This window comes from Haematobia irritans, chromosome 4, assembly GCF_050003625.1.
Source record: "Haematobia irritans isolate KBUSLIRL chromosome 4, ASM5000362v1, whole genome shotgun sequence".
Classification (NCBI taxonomy): domain Eukaryota; kingdom Metazoa; phylum Arthropoda; class Insecta; order Diptera; family Muscidae; genus Haematobia; species Haematobia irritans.
In genome coordinates, this window is record NC_134400.1 from 31,117,461 (window position 1) to 31,139,192 (window position 21,732).

The 21,732-nt window shown below is 33.9% G+C and overlaps 1 protein-coding gene across 1 annotated transcript in view; it reads right to left on the reverse strand.

Moving 5' to 3' along the window:
• LOC142235345 (uncharacterized) overlaps window positions 1-21,732 on the reverse strand; it is a 617,569-nt gene that overhangs the window by 113,831 nt on the left and 482,006 nt on the right. The window contains 1 exon segment of the mRNA XM_075306601.1: window positions 8,766-8,953. Within this exon segment, the coding sequence (XP_075162716.1) occupies window positions 8,766-8,953 (188 nt within the window).

Here is a 21,732-nt window from a genome sequence, read left to right on the forward strand (position 1 = left end):
TTAAGATTTCAAATCAAGACGTTATTTTATAATTTTCTTGCACACTTACAAGAGATGTTAATAATTCCTCTAAAACTCAAACAAAAATTGTTCTTATAAATCCAGAACCTGATATAGTTCTCATAGGTGAAATCTTTAAATTTATCTTCCGGAAGTGTCCTCAAGCCCTCCTGAAATTTCAAAGGAAACCCTAATATTTGGTTCATGGTGGTGGGTATTTAAGATTCGGCCCGGCCGAACTTACTGCTGTATATACTTGTTTTTACTAAAATTGTGTTCCACCCTAGTGCATTAGCCAACTTAAATTTTGAGTCTATAGATTTTGTAAAAGTCTATCAAATTCTGTCCAAATCGAGTGATATTTAAATGTATGTAGTTGGGACAAATCTTTATATATAGCCCCCTAACACATTTGACGGATGTGATATGGTATCGAAAATTTAGATCTACAAAGTGGTGCAGGGTATAATATAGTCGGCACCGCCCGACTTTAGACTTTCTTTTTACTAAAATTGTGTTCCACCCTAATGCATTAGCCAACTTAAATTTTGAGTCTATAGATTTTGTAAAAGTCTATCAAATTCTGTCCAAATCGAATGATATTTAAATGTATGTATTTGGGACAAATCCTTGTATATAGCACCCAACACATTTGACGGATGTGATATGGTATCGAAAATTTAGATCTACAAAGTGGTGCAGGGTATAATATAGTCGGCCCCGCCCGACTTTAGACTTTCCTTACTGGTTTTTATTGCATTTTTTTTTATGTTAAAAAAATAATACCACATTCAAAACTTTATTTCTTTAATTATTTCTATGTTCGGTTCCAAATATTTTGTACACTAATGATTTTGGTATTGATTCCGAGTCAAATTTGAATTTATTCGTTTTTTTTTAGCTTTTTCTTCATGAGCTATTACAGTGCTTTAAAAACGTGCTAACGACAACTTAAATTTCCAAATTCCGACTCGACTTTAAGTAGAAATTATTCTGTGTATACGTTTTCAAAATAAAATGAAAAACCTCTTCTATTTTTGAACGCTATTTTTGTTTGTGGTCAACATACAAAAACTCCACAAATTTAAGGACTATTTAATTAATTTTAAGAATTTTGTAGAATTGACCCTAGCCTTCTTTCATGAAAATATACCCATTTTTAAGTTGAATCACTTAACTATAAGGACAAAACAATTTTATCGGCTTATGGACAAGGAAAACAGTTTATATAAGAGAAATTCACAAATGCTATTATAACCAAAATTCGCGTCCGTATTTTAAAGACATGAACAAAGCAGTTTACAGACAGTGTACAAAGCAATTCACATCTACTATTTTAATTTAGTAATATCATAATAACTTTAGAATCCGTATTATAATAACATAAAAAGGATAAACGAGCCAAATGCTATTATTCCTAATAATTTACTGACAGTTTATATAAGCAATTTGTATGGTAATAGTACACGCTCACAAAAAATCGCTTCTGTAACATATACTCCCAAACATATTTTGCTTCAAGCATATACATTTTTGGCTATTGCCCAAACATTTATATGTTTGATCTCTTCCAATATATAATATGTTTGAAAGCATATTGGTCTAAACAATATATGTTTGGGTAGTCTAAGTTCCAAACATTTTGTATTTTTGCATCCAAATTCAATAATGTTGTCTTCCAAAAAACAATATGTCATTATGTGAATATATAATATGTTTGGAAGCATTTTGCACCCAAAAATATTATATGCTTAAAAAAATTCTCCCAAACAATATTGTGCTCAAAATTTTATTTATTTATTTATATATTTACAATCATAATGAATTATGAAAATAAACAGGTAATATAGGTGCTAACAACATAGATTTTCGACCTGAATGCTCAAAATTTTGTTTCTGCCCAATTGTATATTCCCCCACATCTTTCTCACTTCCACGAGATTTTTTTAGTTCTTAGCACCTTTTTCTGTAATACAAACATTGTAGAAGAAATTATTCAATTTTATGATTTTTTTTATTTTAATTTTACCTTTTGCCGGACGGGGATTCGAACAGCGGACCACACAGTTTGTAAGGATCAAAGAAGTAGCTGATCAATTGCCCAAGGAAAAATAAAATGTTAATTTTGTAATAACAAGCAACAACCACGAACTTAATTCAATATCGCTCCCTGTTAAATAGCGCTCCAAGCTACTAAACACATATATGTTTATAGGCTATTTCTAAATTAATATATGTTTGCATCCAAGCATATTATATTTAAAAACATTTTATGTCCCAAACATAATATGTTCTAACATATTAACATATATGTCCCAAACATGTTATGCTAGTTTATGAACATTATATGCTTGCACTCACAAATATTGTGTTTAAAAATTTGTTTTCCAAACATATAATGTTTATAGCCAAACATATGAAAAACAGTCTTTTTCATCCGTGTATAGGAACATGTCGAAAATAAAAAAAGCCAAAAATAGCTAAAAGGGTCATGAAACAAAGCTAAAAGCTAAATACATTTTTTCCCCGCTAAACGTCTTCAAAACAAGTATATACAGCAGTAAGTTCGGCCGGGCCGAATCTTAAATACCCACCACCATGAACCAAATATTAGGGTTTCCTTTGAAATTTAAGGAGGGCTTGAGGACACTTCCGGAAGATAAATTTAAAGATTTCACCTATGAGGACTATATCAGGTTCTGGATTTATAAGAACAATTTTTGTTTGAGTTTTAGAGGAATTATTAACATCTCTTGTAAGTGTGCAAGAAAATTATAAAATAACGTCTTGATTTGAAATCTTAAATCTGTAGATTTTCACTCGGGAAGTAAAATTTGGAAATTTTACTTTGAGTTTCAAGCAATTTTCATGATCAGTTGGCCTTCTACACCCTCAAGAAGTGAAGTCGGTCTTTATGGAGGCATTACCAAATGGACCGATAAAAACTTAATCCGATACACGTTTTTGTGAGCCTTAAATACCAGAATATTTACAATTTCAGGCAAATCAGATAAAAACTATGGTTTCTAGAAACCCAAGGAGTTAAATCTGGAAATCGTTCTTATGGGGGCTATACTAAAATATGGACCGATACTCACCGTTTTCGGCACACCTCTTTATGGCCCGAAAATACCTCTAGATTTCCAATTTCAGGCAAAATGGATAAAAACTTTGGATTTTAGAAGCCCAAAAAGTAAAATCGGGAAATCGGTCTATATGGGGGCTATACCAAAATATGGACCGATACTCATCATTTTCGGCACACCTATTTATGGTCCTAAAATACGTCTAGATTTCCAATTTCAGACAAATTGGATAAAAATTACGGTTTCTATAAGCCCAAGACCCCAAATCGGGAGATCGGTCTATATGGGGGCTATACCAAAATATGGACCGATACTCACAATTTTTGGCACACCTCTTTATGGTCATAAAATACCTCTAGATTTCAAATTTCAGGCAAATTGGATAAAAACTACGATTTCTATAAGCCCAAGAAGTAAAATCGGGAGATCGGTCTATATGGGGGCTATGCCAAAATATGGATCGATACTCACAATTTTTAGCACACGCATTTGTGGTCTTACAGTACCTCTAGATTTCCAATTTCAGATAAATTGAATAAAAACTGCGGTTTCTATAAGCCCAAGAAGTAAAATCGGGAGATCGGTCTATATGGGGGCTATACCAAAATATGGATCGATACTCACCATTTTTGGCACACCTCTTTATGGTCATAAAATACCTCTAGATTTCAAATTTCAGGCAAATTGAATAAAAACCGCGGTTTCTATAAGCCCAAGAAGTAAAATCGGGAGATCGGTCTATATGGGGGCTATACCAAAATATGGACCGATACTCACCATTTTTGGCACACCTCTTTATGGTCATAAAATACCTCTAGATCTCAAATTTCAGGCAAATTGGATAAAAACTACGATTTCTATAAGCCCAAGAAATAAAATCGGGAGATCGGTCCATATGGGGGCTATACCAAAATATGGATCGATACTCACAATTTTTGGCACACGTATTTGTGGTCCTACAATACCTCTAGATTTCCAATTTCAGGCAAATTGGATAAAAACTACGATTTCTATAAGCCCAAGAGTTTTTCTCGCCTTCTTTCCCGGGAGGTCGGTTTATATGGGGACTATATCAAAACCTGGACCGATATAGCCCATCTTCGAACTTGACCTGCCTGCAGACAAAAGACGAGTTTGTGCAAAATTTCAGCACGATTGCTTCATTATTGAAGACTGTAGCGTGATTACAACAGACAGACAGACAGACAGACAGACAGACGGACAGACGGACATCGTTATATCGTCTTAGAATTTCTCCCTGATCAAGAATATATATACTTTATATAGTCGGAAATCGATATGTCGATGTGTTACAAACGGAATGACAAACTTATTATACCCCCGTCACCATTCTATGGTGGTGGGTATAAAAAATAGGGAAACATTTAAATCTGCAGCAATTTTAAAGAAACTTTGCAAAAGTTTATTTATGATTTATCGCCCGATATATATGTGTTATAAGTTTAGGAAAATTAGAATCATTTTTACAACTTTTCGACTAAGCAGTGGCGATTTAACAAGGAAAATGTTTGTATTTTGACCATTTTTTCAAAATCAGAAAAACATATATATGGGAGCTATATCTAAATCTGTACTCCTAGTGCAAAATTTCAACCAAATTGGGCCAAAACTCTGGCTTCTGGTGCCATATAAGTGCATATCGGGCGAAAGATATATATGGGAGCTATATCTAAATCTGAATCGATTTCAACAAAATTTGGCACGCATAGCTACAATGCTAAATCTACTCCCTGTGCAAAATTTCAACCAAATTGGGCCAAAACTCTGGCTTTTAGGACCATATTAGTCCATATCGGGCGAAAGATATATATGGGAGCTATATCTAAATCTGAATCGATTTCAACAAAATTTGGCACGCATAGCTACAATGCTAAATCTACTCCCTGTGCAAAATTTCAACCAAATTCGGCCAAAAATCTGGCTTCTGGGGCCATATAAGTCCATATCGGGCGAAAGATATATATGGGAGCTATATCTAAATCTGAACCGATTTCAATCAAATTTTGCACACTTGACTATACGACTAAGTGTTATGTTTGTACAAAATTTCAAGCAAATCGGTATAAAATTCTGGCTGCTGGGTCAATATTAGTGCATATCGGGGGAAAGATATATATGGGAGCTATATCTAAATCTGAACCGATTTCTTCCAAAATCAATAGGGTTCTATTCTGACCTAAATTAGGAACATGTGCCAAATTTTACGGCGATTGGACTTAAATTGCGACCTAGACTTTGATCACAAAAATGTGTTCACAGACAGACGGACGGACAGACGGACAGACGGACATGGTTATATCGACTCAGGGACCCACCCTGAGCATTATTGCCGAAGACACCATGTGTCTATCTCGTCTCCTTCTGGGTGTTACAAACATATGCACTAACTTATAATACCCTGTTCCACAGTGTGGCGCAGGGTATAAAAAAATGGAAACCAAGGAATTTCGTGTTTTGATAAAAATACTGTTTTCTGAAGGGAAAAATTACGGCGGAAACAAAAACTTGGCTTGATAATGAGTTTTTGGACTCTGCCCTATGGAAATCAACAATAATTGATTGGTATTCAAGCGTGGTGAAATGAGCACGGAAGACGGTGAACGCAGTGAACGCCCGAAAGAGGTTGTTACCGACGAAAACATCAAAAAAATCCACAAAATGATTTTGAATGAGCGTAAAATGAAGTTGATCGAGATAGCAGAGGCCTTAAAGATATCAAAGGAACGTATTGGTCATATGATTCAGCAATATTTGGATATGCGGAAGCTCTGTGCAAAATGGGTGCCGCGCGAGCTCACATTTGACCAAAAACAACAATGTGTTGATGATTCTGAGCGGTGTTTGCAGCTGTTAACTCGTAATACACCCGAGTTTTTCCGTCGATATGTGACAATGGATGAAACATGACTCCATCACTACACTCCTGAGTCCAATCGACAGTCGGCTGAGTGGACAGCGACCGGTGAACCGTCTCCGAAGCGTGGAAAGACTCAAAAGTCCGCTGGCAAAGTAATGGTCTCTGTTTTTTGGAATGCGCATGGAATAATTTTTATCGATTATCTTGAGAAAGGAAAAACCATCAACAGTGAATATTATATGGCGTTATTGGAGCGTTTGAAGGTCGAAATAGCGGCAAAACGGCCCCATTTGAAGAAGAAACATGTAAGGAAAGTCTAAAGTCGGGCGGGGCCGACTATATTATAGTTGATCTAAATTTTCGATACCATATCACATCCGTCAAATGTGTTGGGGGCTATATATAAAGGTTTGTCCCAAATACATACATTTAAATATCACTCGATTTGGACGGAATTTGATAGACTTCTACAAAATTTATAGACTCAAAATTTAAGTCGGCTAATGCACTAGGGTGCAACACAATGTTAGTAAAACAGTGTGGCGCAGGGTATAAATATGGGAAACATTTAAATCTGAAGCAATTTTAAGGAAACTTCGCAAAAGTTTATTTATAATTTATCGCTCGATATATATGTATTAGAAGTTTAGGAAAATTAGAGTCATTTTTACAAATTTTCGACTAAGCAGTGGCGATTTTACAAGGAAAATGTTGGTATTTTGACCATTTTTGTCGAAATCAGAAAAACATATATATGGGAGCTATATCTAAATCTGAACCGATTTCAACCAAATTTGGCACGCATAGCTACAATGCTAATTCTACTCCCTGTGCAAAATTTCAACTAAATCGGAGCAAAAAATTGGCCTCTGTGGTCATTTGAGTGTAAATCGGGCGAAAGCTATATATGGGAGCTATATCTAAATCTGATCCGATTTCAACCAAATTTGGCACACATAGCTACAATGCTAATTATACTCCCTGTGCAAAATTTCAACTAAATCGGAGCAAAAAATTTGCCTCTGTGGTCATTTGAGTGTAAATCGGGCGAAAGCTATATATGGGAGCTATATCTAAATCTGAACCGATTTCAACCAAATTTGACACGCATAGCGACAATGCTAATTCTACTCCCTGTGCAAAATTTCAACTAAATCGGAGCAAAAAATTGGCCTCTGTGGGCAAATGAGTGTAAATCGGGCGAAAGCTATATATGGGAGCTATATCTAAATCTGAACCGATTTGGCTGATATTCTGCAAGTTTTTCGAGACTCATAAACTATTCGGATGTACGGAATTTGAGGAAGATCGGTTGATATACACGCCAATTATGACCAAATCGGTGAAAAATATATATGGCAGCTATATCTAAATCTGAACCGATTTTTTCCAAAATCAATAGGGATCGTCTTTGAGCCGAAACAGGACCCTATACCAAATTTTAGGACAATCGGACTAAAACTGCGAGCTGTACTTTGCACACAAAAATACATCAACAGACAGACAGACGGACAGACAGACAGACAGACAGACGGACATCGCTAAATCGACTCAGAATTTAATTCTAAGCCGATCCGTATACTAAATGGTTGGTCTATGATTACTCCTTATTGGCGTTACATACAAATGCACAAACTTATTATACCCTGTACCACAGTAGTGGTGAAGGGTATAAAAATCGTAGTGATAGGATCAAAACAAATCTGCTATTTATTAATCGAATGGATTTACATTTACGAAAATTGGACAACAATAGGTTTGTATGGGAAGTTTTCCAATAAAAGTTATTCAGTATAAACTTGCAAGACAGAATGGGTTTTATTCTCTTAATAATATTAGGAGAAGTGTACACGTTCACGAATTTATCATTAATTCAGTTAAAACGAAATATATTGATATTTCTAATGCAGTTCTATGAGACATTGGGCTTGTTGATGATTAACCAGCTGATAATTGCACGTTTACCGGGAAAAAAGTTTTTACTAGGAAATATAAATGAAGGAATTCCAGTAAAAATTTGTGACAGTAATCAAAATGTATCGAGTACGCACACAGAGCTAATATGACTTAGATTTTCCTACAGTCTCACAGAAATGGAAGTAAAATGAATACAATTAAAATAATATGCATTTTAGGTGATATAAAGCCTTTAAGTTTGTTAAATTTCAATCAAAAATGTGACTTTTGATACAAAAAAAATTTAGCTTTTTTCTAGCTATTTTTTAACATTTTTTAGCTTTTTTGGCTAGTTTTTTGGACAAATCTAGCGGTTTTTTGTGAAACAATTCTGGCAACGTTGGTTCATAGACCAATATTTCAATGCTTTACAAACGAAATGACAAAGTTAATATACCCCCCATTCTAGGGTGAATGGTATACAAATAACAAAAACAACATTTCAAAAGGTTCTTCTTCTTGTGTTTCCTCATATGCCGTTTATATCTTAAATTTCAATAATGCGCCAGGATGTGAGCATCAACACAATGAAAAACGGCATTCATTTTGGTTAACCACTGCATCTAGACCATATATCTACGAAGCACACACACACACACAACCACATTCACACATGACTATAATCTCATTCCCTTAAGTAAAGGCCCTTACTGTCAAAAACATTAGTTCACATACACAAACGAAAATTCGCAATATATCTACGTTATTTATTGTTTAACGTTTAAGAAACAATGAATTAGAGCGAAAGAGAATAAGAGAGAGAGAGAGAGCGAGAGAGAGGGATTGGGATAGTGTATGTGTGAGAGTACAATAACTGAATTTTAGCATATACCCAGACTACTTACCCGACCCAATGTATTGTTATCGTGTATGACTTGCTGCAGCATTTGTAAATTGTAGCTGGTGAATGATAACCAAATTAGGTCGCCAGGATAACCATGAAAATGGTATGTGCACGTGGTATTCGGTGGCAGAGTATGACGGGGACTAACTATTCGCCCCATTCTGCCACGTCGTGAGAACAAAACATCATCTGTAATGAAAAGAAAACATTTATCAATAAAACATATTAGAGAAGGTTTTTCTTAAAATCTAATTAGGGGAGTGAGAATTTTAAACAAATCATTTTCGTTATATCTAATAGGGGATATAATAGTTTTTTTTTGAGGAATCAAAAATTGAACTCTCCGACGATTTTAATATTTGAAAATGTTGAAATTCGATTTTTCTCCAAAAAAAAAGTAAATATCGGAAATATTAGTATTACAGGTCTAGACTGCCGAAAGTTCGTGTAGGCGGAAGCCAATATTTCTATTTCAAACGGAATGACAAAATTAGTACACCGCCCATCCTATATTAAAAACAAGTATATACGGCCGTAAGTTCGGCCAGGCCGAAGCTTATGTACCCTCCACCATGGATTGCGTAGAAACTTCTACTGAAGACTGTCATCCACAATAGAATTACTTGGGTTGCGGTAACTTTTGCCGATGACAAGGTATCTTAAAACTTCCTAATACCGTAAACCACGTAGTCCATACGTGGTATATATTAAACTTAAAATGACCGATTAAATACGTATATAATTAAGTTTGACAAAATTTTCTATAGAAATAACATTTTTACAAAATAAAATTTTGACAACATTTTCTATAGAAGTAAAATTTTGACAAAATTATCTATAGAAATACGATTTTAACAAAATTTTCTATAGAAATAACATTTTGACAAAATATTCTATAGAAATAAAATTTTTACAAAATTTTCAAAAGATTTAAAATTTTGACAACATTTTCTACAGAAATAAAATTTTGCCAAAATTTTCTATAGAAATAAAATTTGACAAAATTTTCTATAGGAACAAAATTTCGACAAAATTTTCCATAGAAATAATATGTTGACAAAATTTTCTATAGAAATAAAATTTTGCTAGATTATTTTTGCTCGAGTGGCAAGCATTATTATGAACCGATATGGACCATTTTTTGTGTGATTGGGGATCGGCTATATATAACTATAGACCGATATGGACCAATTTTGGCATAGTTATTAGCGGCCATATATTAACACCACGTTGCAAATTTTAACCGGATCGGATGAATTTTGCTCGTACAAGTGGCTCTGAAGTTCAAATCTGGGGATCGGTTTATATAGGGGCTACATATAAAATTATGGACTGATATGGACCAATTTTTGAATGGTGCTTAGAGACTATATACTAATACCATGTACCAAATTTCAGACGGATCGGATGAAATTTGCTTCTCTTAGAGGATCCGCAAACCAAATCTGGGAATCGGTTTATGTGGGGGCTATATATAATTATGGACCGATATGGACCAATTTTGTCATGGTTGTTAGAGACAATATATTTACACCACGTACCAAATTTCAACCGGATCGGATGAATTTTGCTCCTCTAAGAGGCTCCGGAGTTCAAATGTGGGGATCGGTTTATATGGGGGCTATATATAATTATGGACCGATTTGGACCAATTTTTGCAAGGTTGTTAGAGACCATATACTAATACCATGTACCACAATTCAGCCGTATCGGATGAAATTTGCCTCTCTTTGAGGCTCCGCAAGTCAAATCTGGGGATCGGTTTATATGGGGGCTATATATAATTATGGACCGATATGGACCAATTTTTGCATGGTTGTTAGAGACCATATACTAACACCATGTACCAAATTTCAGCCGGATAGGATGAAATTTGCTTCTCTTAGAGCAATCGCAAGCCAAATTTGGGGGTCCGTTTTTATGGGGGCTATACGTAAAAGTGGACTGATATGAACCAATTTTTGCATGATTGTTAGAGACCATATACTAACACCATGTACCAACTTTCAGCCGGATCGGATGAAATTTGCTTCTCTTAGAGCAATCGCAAGCCAAATTTGGGGGTCCGTTTTTATGGGGGCTATACGTAAAAGTGGACTGATATGAACCAATTTTTGCATGATTGTTAGAGACCATATACTTACACCATGTACCAAATTTCAGCCGGTTCGGATGAAATTTGCTTCTCTTAGAGCAATCGTAAGCCAAATTTGGGGGTCCGTTTATATGGGGGCTATACGTAAAAGTGGACCCATATAGACCAATTTTTGCATGGTTGTTAGATACCATATACTGACACCATGTACCAAATTTCAGCCTGATCGGAAGAAATTTGCTTCTTTTAGAGCAACCGCAAGCCAAATTTGGGGGTCTGTTTATATGGGGGCTATACTTAAAAGTGGACCGATATGGACCAATTTTTCCATGGTTATTAGAGACCATATACTAACACCATGTACCAAATTTCAGCCGGATCGGATGAAATTTGCTTCTCTTAGAGCAATCGTAAGCCAAATTTGGGGGTCCGTTTATATGGGGGTTATACGTAAAAGTGGACCGATATGGCCCATTTTCAATACCGTCCGACCTACATCAATAACAACTACTTGTGCCAAGTTTTAAGTCGATAGCTTGTTTCGTTCGGAAGTTATCGTGATTTCAACAGACGGACGGACGGACGGACGGACATGCTCAAATCGACTCAGAATTTCACCACGACCCAGAATATATATACTTTATGGGGTCTTAGAGCAATATTTCGATGTGTTACAAACGGAATATACCCCCATCCTATGGTGGAGGGTATAACAAGTAAGTAAAGTCTAAAGTCGGGCGGAGCCGACTATATTATACCCTTCACCACTATGTAGACATACATTTGTGTTATCATCTAAACTACTTAAAATTTGGGGGGAGCTATATAAAAGTTTGCATTTCCAGATACAAATACTTTAAATGGAAACAATTTTTGTATACTTCTACAAAAACTCTAGAATTAAAATTTAAATCGGCTAACGCCCTGGGATGAAACACAATGTTAGTAAAAACAAGTAAGGAAAGTCTAAAGTCGGGCGGGGCCGACTATATTATACCCTGCACCACTCTGTAGATCTAAATTTTCGATACCATATCACATCCCTCAAATGTGTTGGGGGGCTATATATAAAGGTTTGTCCCAAATACATACATTTAAATATCACGCGATCTGGACAGAATTTGATAGACTTCTACAAAATCTATAGACTCAAAATTTAAGTCGGCTAATGCACAAGGGTGGAACACAATGTTAGTAAAAAAATATGGGAAACATTTAAATCTGAAGCAATTTTAAGGAAACTTCGCAAAAATTTATTTATGATTTATCGCTCAATATATATGTAATAGAAGATTAAGAAAATTAGAGTCATTTTTACAGCTCTTCGACTAAGCAGTGGCGATTTTACAAGGGAAATGTTGGTATATTGACCATTTTTGTCAAAATCAGAAAAACATATATATGGGAGCTATATCTAAATCTGAACCGATTTCAACCAAATTTGGCACGCATAGCTACAATGCTAATTCTACTCCCTGTGTAAAATTTCAACTAAATCGGAGTTCAAAATTGGCCTCTACGGTCATATGAGTGTAAATCGGGCGAAAGCTATATATGGGAGATATATCCAAATCTGAACCGATTTCAAGCAAATTTGGCACGCATAGCTACAATGCTAATTCTACTCCCTGTGCAAAATTTCAACAAAATCGGAGCAAAAAATTGGCCTCTGTGGACAAAGGAGTGTAAATCGGGCGAAAGCTATATATGGGAGCTATATCTAAATCTGAACCGATTTGGCTGATATTTTGCAAGTTTTTCGAGACTCGTAAAATATTCGGATGTACGGAATTTGAGGAAGATCGGTTGATATACACGCCAATTATGACCAGATCGGTGAAAAATATATATGGCAGCTATATCTAAATCTGAACCGATTTTTTCCAAAATCAATAGGGATCGTCTTTGAGCCAAAACAGGACCCTTTACCAAATTTTAGGACAATCGGACTAAAATTGCGAGCTGTACTTTGCACACAAAAATACATCAACAGACAGACAGACGGACAGACAGACAGACAGACAGACAGACAGACAGACAGACAGACAGACAGACGGACATCGCTAAATCGACTCAGAATTTAATTCTAAGACGATCGGTATACTAAAAGATGGGTCTCAGACTTTTCCTTCTTGGCGTTACATACAAATGCACAAACTTATTATACCCTGTACCACAGTAGTGGTGAAGGGTATAAATATGGGAAATATGAAGCGAGAGAAATTTTAATGCAATTGTACAAAAGAGATTTATGATTTTTCAGGCGATACATATGTATTCGAGATATTGGACAATTAGAGTAATATTTTCAATTTTTGCTACTCAGCAGTGACGATTTTACAAGGATATTGGTTAGATCTTGCCAAGATATGTGGTCAAGTGTGGGTTGTGATATATTATTTGGTCTAGTCGGCCGACTTGGAGCCTTGCTGAAAGCTCATCCGTTCTGTGGAAATTATGGCATTGCAGTGTGTAGGATATGGCTAAGATATGGGGAAATCATCACAGAATTTTGTGTAAAGTGTGAGAATTTTGGCCATATTTGTATTCTCTGAGGAAACTATCCAGTCAATTGGAGGAAAATCCCATTCGAAATGGGTCTAAAATATGAAACAGTCTACCATATTTCCCCAACTCTGGTGTACGTATATATGGGAGTTATATACAATGTGAACCAATTTTGACTAAATTTTACATGCATAGTTAGAATAATAATTCCGCTATCTATGCGAAATTTCACGTAAATGGGAGTATAACTTTGGCCACCCTGGTCACATGAGTGCAAATCGGACGGGATATATATATGGGAGCCATACCTAAATCTGAACCGATTTCAATCAAATTTGCCACAATTACCTATACTACTAAACGTACTCCTTGTGCGAAATTTGAAGCAAATCACGGCAAAACCCTGGATTTTGAGGCCATATAAGTTCAAATCGGACGAAAGATATATATGGGAGCTATATCTAAATCTGAATCGATTTTGACCATATTTGACACATACAATAGTATCGTTAAAAGTACCGCTTGTGCAAAATTTGAAGTAAGTCAGGGCAAAACTCTGGTTAGTGAGTCCATATAAGTCCAAATCGGGCGAAAGATATATATGGGAGCTATATTTAAATCTGAACCGATTTTAACAAAATTTGATACACTTAACCATACTATTAAACGTACCCCTTGTGCAAAATTTGAAGCAAATCACGGCAAAACTCTGGCATTTGTGGCCATATAAGTTCAAATCGTACGAAAGATATATATGGGAGCTATATCTAAATTTGAACCGATTTTAATCAAATTTACCAAGCATTGGTGGAATGTCAATTCAACCCTCTGTGCAAAATTTCACGATGATCGGTAGTAAACTTTGGCCTCTGGTGTCATATGAGTCTAAATCGGACGAAAGATATATATGGGAGCTATATCTAAATCTGAACCGATTTGGCTGATATTTTGCAAGATTTTTGAGATTCATAAAATATTTGGATGTACGATATTTCAAGAAAATCGGTTGATAAACACGCTAACTATGACCACATCGGGGATAAATATATATGGCAGCTATATATAAATCTGAACCGATTTTTCCCAAAACCAATAGCGATTGTCTCTGTCCCAAGAAACGGCCCTATGCCAAATTTAAGGACGATCGGACTTAAATTGCGAGCTGTACTTTGTGCACAAAATTGCATATACAGACAGACGGACAGACAGACAGACAGAAAGGCAGACAGACATCGCTAAATCGACTCAGAATTTAATTCTAAGCCGACCGGTATACTAAAAGATGGGTCTATGACCACTATTTCTTGGCGTTACATACAAATGCACAAACTTATTATACCCTGTACCACAGTAGTGGTGAAGGGTATAAAAACTTCCTGTGTAATTAAAATAGTTAACTTCTTTGTGAGCACATTTTTGGAAGTGCTTTTAAAGTTCTGCCTTTAGAACAACTCCCAATTTTTTGCTGGGAAAAGTGTGGAACTACCCTACGGGAAATGGGTTAACCACAGAACTGGTACAGTACTAGTCCCTGGTGTGTATGGACCAGTCCCAGTTCTGGTCAAAACGTATGGAAGGGACCGTCCACTTTAACATGGCTTTGTCATTGACGAAGTAAACTTACATTTTAGGACGCGTATTGGACTCATCCCAAAGGACACGTCCTGGGACAATTTAGCAGGAGCAACCCATAAACAGGTCCTCAGGAACCAGTTTTGGACAAACTCTTAGAAATCTCTTTCAATTTGGGCTCCTAATCGAACCCGAAATGAAAAAATAAACTTTTGAAATATGTCGAACAAAAAGTTATTCTGATAATTTTATTTCACTAAATGTGAAAATTGCAACTAAATGGAGCACAGGTACCAGTTCTGTGACAGGTCCGTCAGTGACAATTTGTACCAGTTTCCCGTAGGGTACTTTTAGTTGCTTTATTATAAATTGGTTGTTATTTTGATGTCTATTTTTTTATTCAATTTTATGAGATAAAACATTAGTTGAACCTATAAGTTCAGTCTATAAAGTTTTAGCTAGGGGGGGGGGCTATAACCCTAGGAAAATTGTCTAGCTACGCTAATGATGGGGGCTATATATGACTATGGACTGATATGGACCACTTTTGGCATGTTTGTTAAATATCATATACTACCACCACGTACCAAATTTCAACCAGATCGGATGAATTTTGCTTCTCCAAAAGTCACCGGAGGTCAAATCTGGGGATCGGTTTATATGGGAGCTATATATAATTATGGACTGATATGAACCAATTCCTGCATGGTTGTTTGAGGCCATATACTAACATCACGTACCAAATTTCAACCGACTCGGAGCCTCTTCCAAGAGGCTCCGGAGGTCAAATCTGGTGACCGGTTTATATGGGGGCTATGTATAATTATGGACCGATGTAGACCAATTTTTGCATGGTCATTAGAGACCATATACTAACACCATGTACCAAATTTCAGCCGGATCGGATGAAATTTGCTTCTCTTAGAGGCTCCGCAAACCAAATCTGGGGATCGGTTTATATCGGGGCTATGTATAATTACTGGCCGATGTGGACCAATTTTTGCATGGTTGTTAGAGATCATATGCTGACACCATGTACCAAATTTCAGCCGGATCGGATAAAATTTGTTTCTCTTAGAGGCTCCGCAAGCTAAATCTGGGGATCGGTTTATATGGGGGCTATATATAATTATCGACCGATGTGGACCAATTTTTGCATGGTTGTTAGAGACCATATACCAACATCATGTACCAAATTTCAGCCGGATCGGATGAAATTTGCTTCTCTTTTAGGCTCCGCAAGCCAAATCTGGGGATCGGTTTATATGGGGGCTATATATAATTATGGACCGATGTGAACCAATTTTTGCATGGTTGTTAGAGACCATATACCAACACCATGTACCAAATTTCAGCCGGATCGAATGAAATTTGCTTCTCTTTTAGGCTCCGCAAGCCAAATCTGGGGATCGGTTTATATGGGGGCTATATATAATTATGGACCGATGTGGACCAATTTTTGCATGGTTGTTAGAGACCAACACCATATACCAAATTTCAGCCGGATCGGATGAAATTTGCTTCTCTTTTAGGCTCCGCAAGCCAAATCTGGGGATCGGTTTATATGGGGGCTATATATAATTATGGACCGATGTGGACCAATTTTTGCATGGTTGTTAGAGACCATATACCAACACCATGTACCAAATTTCAGCCGGCTCTGATGAAATATGCTTCTGTTAGAGGCTCCACAAGCCAAATCTGAGGGTCCCTTTATATGGGAGCTATACGTTAAAGTGGACCGATATGGTCCATTTTCAATACCGTTCGACCTACATCGATAACAACTACTTGTGCCAAGTTTCAAGTCGATAGCTTGTTTCGTTCAGAAGTTAGCGTGATTTCAACAGACGGACGGACGGACGGCCGGACGGACGGACATGCTTAGATCGACTCAGAATTTCACCACGACCCAGAATATATATACTTTATGGGGTCTTAGAGCAATACTTCGATGTGTTACAAACGGAATGACAAAGTTAATATACCCCCATCCTATGATGGAGGGTATAATAATACAAAAATGCAAAATCCTTCATATAAATCTTAGCCCATGTTTGATGCCACTACTGTGGTACAGTGTATAATAGGTTTGTGCATTTGTGTATAACGCCAAGAAGGAAAAGTCTGAGACCCATCGTTTAGTATACCGATCGTCTTAGAATTAAATTCTGAGTCGATTTAGCGATGTCTGTCTGTCTGTCTGTCTGTCTGTCTGTCTGTCTGTCTGTCTGTCTGTCTGTCTATCTGTCTGTCTGCCCGTCTGTCTGTATATGTAATTTTGTGTGCAAAGTACAGCTCGCAGATTAAGGCCGATCGTCCTCAAATCTGGCACAGAGTTTTACATTGGCTCAAAGACAATCGCTATTGATATTGAAAAAAATCGGTTCAGATTTAGATATAGCTGCCATATATATATTTATCACCGATCTGGTCATAATTGACGTATTTATCGACGTATTTTCTCAAAATTTCTGGCAGCCAAATATTTTGAACTTTCGTAAGATATGCAAAATATCAGCCAAATCGGTTCAGATTTAGATATAGCTCCCATATATATAGGAAATTATTCTCCTATTTAAGTTTACGTTTTTTGCTGAGATAGCAGGATTATTATTCTAACTATGCATGTCAAATTTGGTAAAAATCGGTTAATATTTAGATATATCTCCCATATATATTTACGCCAGAGTAGGGGAAATATGGTAGAATGTTTCATATTTTAGAACCATTTTCAATGGGAGTTTCCTCCAATTGACTCGATAGTTTCCACAGAGAATACATTTAATATGCTATTTAAGTGTGTCATCTTAATCTAATATAGCCAAAATATCCACATTTTACACAACTTTCTGTGATGATATCCCCATATCGTAGTCATATTCTACACACTGAAATGCCAAATTTTCCATAGAATGGTCGAATTTTAAATAAAGCGAAATTTTATTTCTGTAGAAAATTTTGCCAAAATTTTATTTCTATAGAAAATTTTGTCAAAATTTTATTTCTGTAGAAAATTTTGTCAAGATTTTATTTCTATAGAAAAATTTGCCAAAATTTTATTTCTGTAGAAAAATTTGCCAACATTTTATTTCGGTAGAAAAATTTGTCAAAATTTTATTTCTGTAGAAAATTTTGTCAAAATTTTATTTCTATAGAAAATTTTGTCAAAATTTTATTTCTATAGAAAATTTTGTCAAAATTTTATTTCTGTAGAAAATTTTGTCAAAATTTTATTTCTGTAGAAAAATTTGTCAAAATTTTATTTCTAAAGAAAAGTTTGTCAAAATTTTATTTCTGTAGAAAAATTTGTCAACATTTGATTTCTATAGAAAATTTTGTCAAAATTTTATTTCTATAGAAAATTTTGTCAAAATTTTATTTCTGTAGAAAATTTTGTCAAACTCAAATATATACGTATTTAATCGGCCCTTTTTAGTTATATATATTTCATGTATGGGCTAACTTACAATTTAGAGGTTGATGTTACACTAAAAAAAATTGAACTCTCTATTTCACTAAAGCCAATTTAACTTTATTTTAGTTAATGTAATCATTATGTTTGGAGGAAGTTTTCTCTACTCTAATAATTTTGTGCGTACGTTAGTTAAATTAACTAAAAACCGGGAAAAATTATACATAAATTAAGCATAAAGATTTACTAAATTCGTATTTCCCACAAAATAGTTCTTTATATTTTTAAATTTGTAAATTTTGCTAGAAATGCGTTCATCATGAACCTCGTATGTCACTAAAGACATTCTTGCAATTTTGAACTCCAATTTTTTCCTTCAAAATTTTCTTTAACATGTGAAAAAACTTAATTATGTCTGATAAATTTTCTTGAATTTGTCGAAAAATATTTATTTATTTTTGTGGTATCGATGTGATGCCAGCGTTTGTAATACTATTTAGTTAGAATTTTCTAAAAATATTCAACATTTTTTAAAATTAACCACAAGTTTTCTTCCTGGTGGGTTCACTGTTTTTTCAGTGTAGGAAGTTTTAAAATAGCAAGTATTATCACAACCCTAGTAATTCGATTGTGGATGACAGTCTTTAGTAGAAGTTTTTAGGCAATCCATGGTGGAGGGTACATATGCTTTGGCCTGGCCGAACTTACATCCGTATATACTTGTTTCTTCTAGTGTGCTTGCAGTAGAATGTGTTTGGGAGAGTATGTTAAAGCAGCATCTTTTTTTTAAGGATTTACAAAATGAACGTTAATCTTAAGTGTCACAACAATAGGTCTTTAGTATATCATTGTCGCTAGCAGCCAATATTCGTATATCATTTTCTGCCTGTTTGAAAACACCTTCGAATTGCCAAAGGCGTTGAAGCCTTGCGTGTCTTTAGCACAAAATTCCATTGTATGCTTCACTGGAATAACCTAATAAATCTATCTAGTTGGATGTGTTTTTTTTCTCTTGCTCTCTCTTTTCCTCTCTTTTTTATTAATCACACTTTTGCAAAGACATGCTCCTCGATTTGGCAATAAATCTCTTTAAATCAAACTATCAGCATTACTTTACTCTATCTCATCCATCCATTCATTCAGGTTGTTTGCCATATCCCTGTCTGCCTTTCATCTTGAAATTTATATCATGACATTCTAGCATTTCTTTTTTTAGAATTCTTTGCTGGTGATAATCATATAATTTACCAGGTATAGACTGTAAATCAATTGGAATGGGGGGGGGGGAGTGAGGACGTTTTGGCCAATGCATTGAAGTGTACATAATATCCGTTTGTTAATTAATTTCAAACATTATCAGACATCAAGGGAAAAATCGTCATTAATTTGCTGCTGCTTCTTTTTAGATTTCATCCTTGGTGATCCTGGCAATTCTTGTCGACTTGCGACAAGAACGTAATTGCCAAAAAAAAATACGCTCGAACATAATGATTCGTTGTTGTAGTATTGTCATGCAACTACAGGAATGTTTGATAAGAGATACAATGTTAGCATTCGACGGAGGCAATGGTGACAAATGTTGACAATTTTGTCCTCATTAGTAATTTCTCTTTAAAGGGTAGCCGGCATGAACACACCAATAACAACAAAATTTTATTTCTATAGAAATAAAATTTTTTTTCTATAGAAATAAAATTTTGACAAAATTTTCTATAGAAATAAAATTTTGACAAAATTTTCTATAGAAATAAAATTTTGACAAAATTTTCTATAGAAATAAAATTTTGACAAAATCTTCTATAGAAATAAAATTTTGACAAAACCTTCTATAGAAGTAAACATTTTACAACATTTTCCATAGAAATAAAATGTTGACAAAATTTTGTATAGATATAAAATTTTGACAAAATTTTCTATAGAAATAAATTTTTGACAAAACTTTCTATAGAAATAAAATTTTGACAAAATTTTCTATAGATATAAAATTTTGTATAGACATACAATTTTGGCAAAATTTTGTATAGAAAAAAAGTTTTGACAAAATTTTCTATCGAAATAAAATTTTGACAAAATTTTCTATAAAAATAAATTTTTTTCAAAAGTTGTTATAGCAATAAAATTTTGAAAAAAATTTCTATTGAATTAAAATGTTGACAAAATTTTGTATAGAAATAAAATTTTGACAAAAATTTTTAAAGAAAAAAATTTTTGACAAAATTTTGACAAAATTTTCTATAGAAATAAAATGTTGACAAAATTTTCTATCGAAATAAAATGTTGACAAAATTTTGTATAGCTATAAAATTTTGACAAAATTTTCTATCGAAATAATATGTTGACAAACTTTTGTATAGATATAACATTTTGACAAAATTTTCTATAGAAATTAAAATTTTGACAAAATTTTCTATAGAAATAAAATTTTGACAAAAATTTCTAAAGGAAAAAAAATTTTGTCAAAATTTTCTACTGAAATAAATTTTTGACAAAATTTCTATAGAAATAAAATGTTGACAAAATTTTCTATCGAAATAAAATGTTGACAAAATTTTGTATAGATATAAAATTTTGACAAAATTTTCTATCGAAATAATATGTTGACAAAATTTTGTATAGATATAACATTTAGACAAAATTTTCTATAGAAATAAAATTTTGACAAAATTTTCTATAGATATAAAATTTTGTATAGACATACAATTTTGGCAAAATTTTGTATAGAACAACATTTTTGACAAAATTTTCTATCGAAATAAAATTTTGACAAAATTTTCTATAAAAATAAATTTTTTCAAAAGTTGTTATAGCAAAAAAAATTTTGAAAAAATATTCTATTGAATTAAAATGTTGACAAAATTTTGTATAGAAATAAAATTTTGACAAAAATTTCTAAAGAAAAAAATTTTTGACAAAATTTTCTATAGAAATAAAATGTTGACAAAATTTTCTATCGAAATAAAATGTTGACAAAATTTTGTATAGGCATAACATTTTGACAAAATTTTCTATAGAAATTAAAATTTTGACAAAATTTTCTATAGAAATAAAATTTTGACAAAAATTTCTAAAGAAAAAAAATTTTGACAAAATTTTCTATAGAAACAAAATTTTGACAAAATTTTCTACTGAAATAAAATTTTGACAAATTTTATACTGACATGAAATTTTGACAAAATTTTGTATAGATATAACATTTTTACAAAATGTTCTACATAAATAAAAATTTGACAAAATTGTTCTTCGAAATAAAATTTTGAAAAAATTTTGTATAGATATAAAATTTTGACAAAATTTTCTATAGAAATTAAAATTTTGACAAAATTTTCTATAAAAATAAATTTTTTTCAAAAGTTGTTATAGCAATAAAATTTTGAAAAA